This window comes from Temnothorax curvispinosus, unplaced genomic scaffold, assembly GCF_003070985.1.
Source record: "Temnothorax curvispinosus isolate PA1 unplaced genomic scaffold, ASM307098v1 QBEX01011370.1, whole genome shotgun sequence".
Lineage (NCBI taxonomy): Eukaryota > Metazoa > Arthropoda > Insecta > Hymenoptera > Formicidae > Temnothorax > Temnothorax curvispinosus.
This window is the reverse complement of record NW_020221150.1, coordinates 1-10054: the sequence shown is the minus strand read 5'-3', so window position 1 is coordinate 10054 and position 10054 is coordinate 1. Positions and strand designations below refer to the sequence as shown.

At 36.4% G+C, this 10054-nt stretch overlaps 1 protein-coding gene across 3 annotated transcripts; it reads left to right on the top strand.

Annotated features, from left to right (window-relative positions):
• The first annotated feature begins 3121 nt into the window (after positions 1 to 3121).
• On the top strand, positions 3122 to 9486 carry LOC112461429 (E3 SUMO-protein ligase PIAS3). 3 transcript variants are annotated; one of them, XM_025026672.1, is made up of 9 exons: positions 3122 to 3352; positions 4681 to 4850; positions 5454 to 5555; positions 5657 to 5801; positions 5981 to 6277; positions 6427 to 6528; positions 7840 to 8080; positions 8160 to 8585; positions 8985 to 9486. In XM_025026672.1, the coding sequence occupies exons 2-9, from the start codon at positions 4684 to 4686 to the stop codon at positions 9191 to 9193; spliced, it is 1689 nt and encodes a 562-aa protein (XP_024882440.1). In that variant the 5' UTR covers positions 3122 to 3352; positions 4681 to 4683; the 3' UTR covers positions 9194 to 9486. The 3 variants fall into 3 exon arrangements, with proteins under 3 accessions (XP_024882440.1, XP_024882438.1, XP_024882439.1); XM_025026670.1 differs by lacking the exon at positions 3122 to 3352 and adding an exon at positions 3367 to 3654; XM_025026671.1 differs by lacking the exon at positions 3122 to 3352 and adding an exon at positions 3699 to 4273.
• Positions 9487 to 10054: the final 568 nt, after the last annotated feature.

Genomic DNA, 10054 nt, shown 5'->3' with positions numbered 1-10054 from the left:
AAAGCTTGATCAAAGTAAAATTAGATTAAATCATGCCGCTCTAACTTATCACATATACTGTATATATCTAATAAATTATTTATGGACACAATTTGTACTTATGTATTATTCCGTTAAATAAAATTATTGTAAGAAAACTGGGTGTGCAAATATTTTTTGGATCCACTATATGTATTTATTAATTTATAAGCGCATGACAAATTTTGTATTAAAATATGTGTAAGCGAGCGAAGATAAATGCGTTCGTAGGCTATCATCTTGAAGCAAACATAACTCTAATTAATATAAATTGTTTAGAATTATGTTAAAAATCTATAAAAATAAAAAAAAAAAAATACATAAAAGACACTTCAAGTGCGAAATAAATGCATCCTTATACATTTGATTTAAAAATTGATTTAAAAATCTACAAAATGCTTTTCATTTCTTTTCATTTATGAAGACATTAAGATCGTATAGATTAAAAAAAGGTCTGAAAACTAGAAATATTGAATATTGAAAATAATATTTAGGGTCGGAGATGCTGAGAGAAGAAGTCATGAATGAAACTTTTATAATATAGTTGGCGGCTAGCGAACAAGATATTAATCGATTTTAAGATTAATTCGCTCAATTGTTATCGATAACGCGAGAATTTGGAGATGTGACGTGTAAGATTAATATCACGAAAAGCGATCTAAAGCGGGAACATGTGAGTGTTAAAACACGTTGTTACTCGTCGTAGTTCTAACAAGCTCATCGTTTTATTAAGAATTCCATACCAAGATGCGACAACGTTCATTGTCAATTAACATAGTGTCGCTTAGAGCCGATTTCAACCGTTATTGATGCTCTTGATAGTAGAAGTTAACAACACTTCTATATATAAATATTATATTGCATATAACGCGTATCAAGATATGTAGGATCTATGCAGATACAAATAAAGCAGTGGAAGATTTTCGAGAGTGTTATTATTATAGAATGCAAAGCATGTACAAAAAGTATTTATGCACAAGTGAATATCATATACAAAAACCGAGGAGAACAACCCATAGCAATGTTGCAAAACACTTCTGCAATATTACTATAAAGTTCTATGCTGTAAAAAATGCCAAATTACGTTCATTCACATGAATCGTCAATATCGGAGCATAAAATATTTCCGCAAATTTACCGAAAATATTATTTCGGTAAAATGGAAGATAAGTGCGGAGATAACGTGGAAAACAAGATACTGACGGAGAGATACAAATCGGGTACAATAAAAAACAATTAATGATTTCATAATAATTTTAGAGGATCACAGATAAGCTTTATGAGTCTAAATCTTATTCGGTATCTAAGATGTATAAAAAGAAAAAGCTGAAAACAATTTATATATTATATTTGTATATTGCATGCAATTAATTGTACGTATATTTATCATGTACATTCCTTTTTCATTATTATTCTTTATAAAACCTGAAGCGGGATTCTGTAACTTTGGTATCGTTGCGCATGCAGCTTTTTTACCTGCGCAACGATATCGTAAGTAAGAAGTTACAGAATCCCGCTAATACTGGCATACCTAATTCGAATTGCTTTGCCATCTTTTCTGATTTAATCTGAAAAATATCTCGGCCGTGTATCGTGAAGAACTTTTCATTTATTTATATTAACGAGAATTAATGAAAACGATAAAAAGAGATAACGAATGAAATGTCATAGCATTATTTATTAATTCCTTCTATTTTCTATCTCAACTTCAACATTCCTTTCTGTATCTAGAGTGCGTTCCAAAATATGCTGACAGTATTGAAAATTTATGAACTGGACCAATGCTAGAGATTCACTGGTCCAGGCGGTCTTATGTTATGCATATGCAGCTATGCTATTTTGTGTGAGAGAGCCCTTAGGATCGATCCAGAGAAAGGTTCTAATAGAATAAGGGGAGTCTAGTATCTAGCGGCTCTCAAACAAAATTAATCCAAATTAAAGGCACTCGAAGGTATAAATATTTAATTTGTCGTGCAACAAATTTTTTAAATGTATTGATTATCTACAAGATAGAGGATTTCTAGAGACTCGAGAATTTTTCTATTTTACAACCAATCAACACGCTTGTCAAAATTTGTCGGAAGACACATGAAATATCAGCCCGAAGGTAGTTGATATAGGTTTGTTTTTTATTGCTGAACTGACTGCACTAGTTCAGAGTGTATCTTTTTCCTTCCAATGTGGAGTAAAAAAGATAAACTCTAAACTAGTGCAGTCAGTTCAGCAGTAAAAAACTGACTCATTATCTGTAAAAAATTCCGTATTCCTTTCTCGCCTAATTGGGCGAATATTATAAAAAAATTTGTATTTTTTTTTCACATTTTATTTTTTTCTCAGGCGTTACGAGTTACGGTTAGGACAAGGTGCATCCCCATGGAGAAAGAAATAGCGGAACGGAATTAAAACAGAATTATTTTGATTGGTTAATACTCCATCTTGAGAGTTCCCACCTGGAGATTAGCCAATCAGAGTAATTCCGTTTTAATTCCGTTCCGCTATTTCTCTCTCCATGGGAATGCAGCCTCAAGCTGGATTCAGACAGGACGCGTCAAGCGTCAAGCAGCGAGCAGCAACCCAATCAGCGAGGCGATATCAGCAGTGGCGTAGAAAATATCACCTCGCTGATTGGTTGCTGCTCGCTGCTTGACGCGTCCCGTCTGAACCAGACTTAAGAGTATGCACCAATCAAATTCACGAATATTGCAACAGTTGCAGAGCAGCAGCCAATGATCATGATGCACGAACATACACGAATATAGGAGCTTTTCAGTGAGCGACCGAAGTCGACACAAACGTCGTTCTATCTTTCTTTTTTGACAATGAGTAACAAAGACACTTGTGTCGACTTGTGTCCGTTGGAAAGCTCCCTATGTAGACCCGAAATTTCTTTAGGTTATTGTTTCTCTGGATCGAACTGAATCGGACGACATTGAACATATACTTTTCCAATGTATTCATTACGAGAAAAGAAAAACGAAATATTGTACCTTTTTCATTATTTATCAATGTATCAATTACACATATCCGATCGCATCCCGATATTCTCTCTCCTTATGGAACATATGTAGATGCTGGTCAATATCGGCATTACCGGCGCCATTTTGAAAGATTCGCTTTTCGAACGGCAAGTGTGTCACGTCACATGTCAATACTCGCGCGCGTTGATCGCTTTGAACGTCTCGGCGTTTCTTCCTTTCCTCTTTCTTGTTTCTTCTTTTATTCTAATGAGAGCCACGACCCACCGTGGCCGTCGCACATACAACGGCGAATGAATCGGGAAAATCGGCATACACCGCTCGCACGGCTCCGCATCGTCGCGACATTATTCTCGTAGGTGAGAAGCGTTGCGTTGATTCGAAAGAGAGAGATAGACAGAAAGTGGGAGAAGGAGAGAGCGCGGGAGAGCGAGAGAGTACGAGTTGCATGATAGGGTGAGAAGCGGTCGCGAGGAGAGGACGGAGAAGCGCGAGAGACGGACGGAGAGACCGGACCGGCGGCCGGCGGGCGTGACGGCGTGTACGGCGCGCGACGTGTCGCGCGTATATTTTTTCCGTCGCGGATTTCAAAATATTCGTCGGCAAAACGGCTGCGGGTAAAAAGTCGGCCAAGAAGATGGCGGATACCGAGGAACTGGAGGTGAGTGGGTGCGCGTTATAAAGTGGAACGGGTGCACGGTGCACGGCGCGCGGCGGAATATAAACGTCGCCGCGATTTTCGCGACATCGCGACGTGGAATCCGCGTCGCGTCGCGCTCGGTATCGCGCGTCGATTTCCGGGGGGGATTACCGAGGTGAGGGAACGCGGCCGGGGCCGAGATCGGATGGCTCGGCGGCCGATTCGCGGTCGGGGCCGCGTCGCTTGAAAAAAATCGGTTTCGTCCCGTTGTCTCCCGTCTTCCGTCCTATTTCCCCAGCCTGTCCCGGTGCCCCCCTCTCTCCCCGTTCCAACGCGTTGTGCTGCAGTCCCCGATCCGTGCCGGTACGACTTTACCTCGCTGGCGCGCGTTCCCTCGTGTCTAGTGTTGTCGCACATCGCACACGTCTGCACACGCCACACGGCTGGCGCCTGGCTGGGTCGTCGACGGTTCGCGCGGACTCGCCTCGCGCTGGATGACGCACATTTACTGGTAGATCGCAGGGATCACAACGACGGGCACGATCCTGAGAATGCGGGAGTAGATTCCGCGGCACGCCGACGATTCACGACTCACGACGCGTATACCGGAGTATACCATACCCGCGCGGAGATACCATGGGTAACCTCTCAAGTCTTACTTCACCTCCGTTACTTGTCGCACCGCCGTTTTTCCCCACGATGACGTTGCGCCCCCGCGAGTTGTATGTTGCCGCTCTGGATCTCGTTCGCGCGACTATCGAGATGCTCGCGCGTGCCGCCGAGTGATTTTTGTAAATACGGAAGTAAATTGGGCATGGGGGTTACAGGGCGCGTGATGTCCCTTCGCGATTGGAGCAGTCGCTCGCTTCATAACCTAAAAAGAATTTATAATGTACATACAGTACTGTGACAATTTTTGTTGGAAAAAAAAACGTGTTGATTTGCGGTAGCGTTTTCAACACGTATACAACAAGATTTGTTACGATCACTCGTGAAAGATTGTATTAGGAGGATAATGAGGGGAAATATGGAATGTTTTGATTACAGAATATGGTATTAAGTTTTCGAGTGTCTGAGCTTCAGATGCTTCTTGGTTTCGCCGGTAGAAATAAGTCCGGCAGAAAGAACGAGTTACAAGCGCGTGCATTGGAATTGTTGCGCTTAAGATCGCACCCAGCTATTCGACTCAAAATACGTGAATTGTATAAAACGATACAGTAAGTGGAAAAAAAAATACTTGCTTAACAGTGGAAAGCCTCGCAGTGAAATGTCCGCGGGAAACAATGCTTTTCTTTTTACATGTTGCAAGCGAGTAGTTGTGGTTACTCCGAATTCCAAAATTGGCAACAAATGAAACGGGGTCTGTTTTCGGTTGCTGCAGCGTGAGAATCTCGTGTGTACGTTCCTCACGTTTCAAGTGTTTTCCCATTTACTGGCATAAGTCTCGTTCTGTCTTTGTCACTCGTTGAATACCAAGAAAGATAGAACGACGTCTGTGTCGACTTGTGTCACTAAATGGGAAGCACCCAATAATGTATATGTAAACTTCTCGAACCAGTGCAGTCAATAGAAAACAGACCTGTAAAAAGACCCGTTTGTTTTAGCTGAACGTCTTGCACGGTCCGTCCTTTCTCCTTTTCTCTCCAACGTGAAAAGAAAGAGAGGACAGATGAACCGTGCAAAAAGTTCAGCTAAAACGAACCTAAAAGGCTTAAAGAGAATCCAGTCGCCATATTGAGAGAGAGAGAGAGAGAGAGAGAGAGCACGCTTTAGCAAGATCATTTTTTGTTGTTCCAATTGTGAAAGGAAATCTTTTTCAGGGCAGACCAAATGTCATCCCATCAAATGTATGGACAAACTGGTAGTTCCTCTGAGCCACAAATAGACCAAAATATGCATAACAGAAATTATTATTCCACAAGGTACTTGTATAATTTTTTTCATTGGTATACTTTCATTTAGATATATATGTATTCAAAAAATGAGAATGTGGGTGGGTGTCTGATGAAATATATATTTAAAGGCAAGCGATTAGCCAACAGCAACAACAACAAGCGTCAGTTTCTGCTGGAAAGGAATTGACTCCGGCGCATCAAGCATCTTTACCTCAGGCACCTAGGACCAATCCAGTATATCAGTCAACCGGTTACACTAGTGTAACGCCACAGGTGAGCAAAAGTGTATTATTTCTTTGATATTAAATTTAATATCAGAGATGGATTATTTCTTGTTACATATAATTTCTTATTTATGATTCATAAATTATAAATAAGAATTTAGTAATCCATGACTATTTCTTGCTGTTTATGAATTATATTAGAAATATTGTTTTAAATCTTTTTTTCAGCGTACTACAAATGCGGCATATAATCCGTATCAGCAATCTGTTTACCCAACCAAAGTTTTACCGGGTCCAATAATACAACCTACAAGCCAGTACCCGGTTCATCCAGATGTTAGGCTGAAGAAACTTCCATTTTTCGATTTATTAGGCGAATTATTGAAACCTTCTAGTTTAATGCCACAGGGATCGATAAGATTGCAAGAAAACACATTCTTGTTCCATTTGACGCCACAACAAGCGACGGACATTGCCAGCTCACGTGACTGTCGAACTGGCAGTAAAATGGATTATGTTGTACAGGTGTGTTGAAATCTCATGTATCGAATGTCAATTCTAAATCTTTATAGTAGAACGTGTAAACCTTACAAGGTAGATTTCATTTTAAGGTTAAGTTAGGTTAGGTTATTAGTGTATTTATGAATTTCATGCATAACTTATTATAACTACAGGTACAAATGCGATTCTGTTTACAAGAAACATCATGCGAGCAGGAAGATTATTTCCCTCCAAACATTGCAGTAAAAGTTAATGGGAAATTGTGTCCTTTACCGGTAAGTCAAACCAGATATATAGATAGAGTTGCCACCTCTACGGGTTTTAAAAGCTTATGTCTGGATTCTGGGTTTGATAATTGTTTCTCCGGGTTGAGTGAAATGTAAAACATCTAATTTTTAATAAAATTAAAATAAATTTGGATAATTCCCTGAGTCACAATGGCATTGGAAACAAAACTGAGAAGGATGAAATTGGGATAAATGTTCTAAACTTGATATGTACCTTACACAATTGCTGCATTCAACAGAGACAGTAGCACTTAGTGATTATTGTCTGTAAGTGTTCTTTTAGATTCTTGCTAGATTTAAGAGAATATAACAATCAGGAACACATTTAATGATTATTGTTATTAATTATTTATATAATTTATATATTTTTTTTGCTTGTTAATTGTTAGGGATTTTATTTTATTTGAATCATTTTTTATTTTATGATATTTTTTGATATATTTTGACCTTTTTGTTGTGGCAATTTTTACTATAAAACACATTAACATGATACATATTAACTTGTTTCTTTTTCTGTCTCCGGGTCAAAATTTGTCTAGGTGGCAACCCTATTAATCCAGGGTATCCTACAATTCATGACTATAATTTTAATGACATATTCCTGAACAAAAAATAAGAGGAAAATGTAGAGACTGAAATACTTTTCAAATGGAAAAGCATTTACAGTAGACGAACTAAATAATATAAAGATCGTGCATTCAGGTACGGTACATTACACCGTGACAAAGATGTTCTTGCATCTTTGCTAATCCCTTCTGAGATTGAAGTAACATGTACAATAACGTTGAAGTTATTAACTGTTTTATTTAAACATACAAATTACACTGTACATGCTGGTAATTATAACAACGTAAAATTGTTACAGGATATTAAAAATAATAAATATAAATTATCAATACTTATGAAATGTCACAGACAACTTCAAGAGCAAGAGCATCTTTAGCATTGGCCGTGAGCACGCAAACTTTAGATTACCTGATTCGTCTACTATCTACTGTGTTTCCCATTTGAAAAGTCTCGAGATTTTTGCCTGCGAATTTATGTCTTATTTTTTACTCAGGAATATGATTATAATTGATATACATTCTGTACATTTCTCTTTCAATATTGTACGTACAAATTTTAATTTTGAATTGAAATAATAAGAAATTTAATTATTTAAATGTAAATAAAAATTTTTAATTCTTTATTCAACGAATATACAATAGTATATTGTTATTTGCACGTAAATAATCTCGTAAATTTTTGTAGAAAACAAATATTAAAAATTGTGGCAATATATCTATTTTTTTTTTTCAGAATCCTATACCTACTAATAAACCAAGTGTAGAGCCGAAGAGACCACCACGACCTATTAATATTAGTCCCTTGGTAAAATTGTCGCCTACTGTTGGAAATGAGATTCGTGTCACATGGTCTGCTGATTATGGTAGGCGATACGCAATTGCAGTATACCTCGTCAGAAAGTTATCTAGCGCGGAATTACTCAGTAGATTAAAAAATAGAGGCGTAAGACACTCCGACTACACTAGAGGATTAAGTAAGTAATTTTTCATCGTAAACGGTATTACGATAGTAGCAAAAGAATTTTTATCATAGAAATATGAATTAATTTACAGTTAAGGAAAAATTGAACGAAGATGCGGATAGTGAAATAGCTACCACGTCACTGAGGGTATCGTTAGCCTGTCCTTTGGGAAAGATGAGGATGAGTACGCCGTGTCGTGCGTCGACTTGTTCTCATTTGCAATGTTTCGACGCTTCTTTGTTTCTTCAAATGAATGAACGAAAACCTACTTGGAACTGCCCAGTCTGTGACAAGCCGGCGCTTTATGATAATCTTGTAATTGATGGATACTTTCAAGAAGTTCTTAATTCAAATAAGTTATTGCCAGACGTGAATGAAATTCAATTACTTCAAGATGGTTCGTGGGAGAATTTAGTACTAAAAAAAGAAAAGGATAAAGATAAGGAAAAAAGTGAAGCAAAACCTGTGGCTGATTTACGGGACAATAGTAAAATTGATGTAGACACAGTGGATTTAGGTAAGAGGAAAATACTTGTTAGAATATTGCAAAAGCTTAACAGGTCTAGCAAATACTCTGTAATACTTTATATGTAGTACTTTGTAGTATTTAATAGAACCCAACTATACACTGAATAAAATGATAAATTTTTGAAGTTTGTACGAATTTAATTTAAGACACATGATACATACCATTGAGCTTGGAATTATTAATAGAAAAAAATAAATTTTTAGAGTATGTATGAGAGAAAAAAATTAATATAAGATAAAAATTTTTGAAACTGATCCAAGTAATATTACATTCTATAGATTCTATTTGTTTTTTTAATCTATAGTTTTTTGGTGGTTGAATTACTTTTTAATCTTATATCGGACAATAAGTGCTACGGATAATACAATATTTTATTTATTTGTTCAGATGAAAGCAATCCTCCGGCACCAAAGGAGAAGAAACGTGCTGTTATTATCGATTTAATATCGGATAGTGATGATGATGATGAAGATAATACGCCGACTCAAAGTACAAAGAAATCAGCTAGTGGCATTTCATCGCCAAAGAAATCGCAGACCAGCTCCATTAGTAGTACAAGTGAATCGCCAGAATTGATGATAATCGATTTAGAATAAAGGATTGTTTGATATGAGACATACTACGGAATTTATGGAAAAAATTATTATTTTTTTTATAAAGAACTCGACAATCTTGTTTCCTTCGTCCATAATTTTAGTTGAAAGCTCTGCATGTTATATTAATTAATTATTTTCGAGGAAGTTTAAAATAAATAGAGACTTTCATTTATTGTAACTTTAATAACGTTGCATTCCCATATACAAATACAATTCACATATTTTATTCAATCTCATTTGGCAAACAATGTAGTGCCAAATTTGAGTCTGATGAGACTGCAATAAGCGAGTATTTTATTTTTGATTGATCATGTAATGTGATTACTATGGAATAATTATGTAAATGAAAATAAAGTTACTTCATTTTTTCGTAGCATAAACTTCTCATTAACCTCGACGTGAAATCTTGCGTATACAAACTACCAAATTCATATTTTATTTTTCATTTAATTTTTGTTACGTTCGTTACATAAGTTCAACACATGAAAGATACGTTTAATAATGCTTATTTTAATGAGGATTAAAATTACTTGGTCTCATATTGCAGTTATATTGAATTGTGGTAATAAGCAAAAAAAATCATGTAAATTTTTCCTTACATTATATGTCAAAATAAATCCGTTTCTTGCGTGTCACCATTTGCAAGTAGTTAAATTTATCGAAAACTCATTAATTACCTACTTGACGTCTACGTTATTAAATAAACATAATTTATATTTGTCTTATATTAATAAACATATAAATTATAATTGATCAAGATTTACTTCTATTTAAATATTTTAAAAATTTTATGTCTGAAAAAATTAATATATTTTGACGTATAATGCGAAGAAAAATTCGCGCAATTTTAATATGTTATAA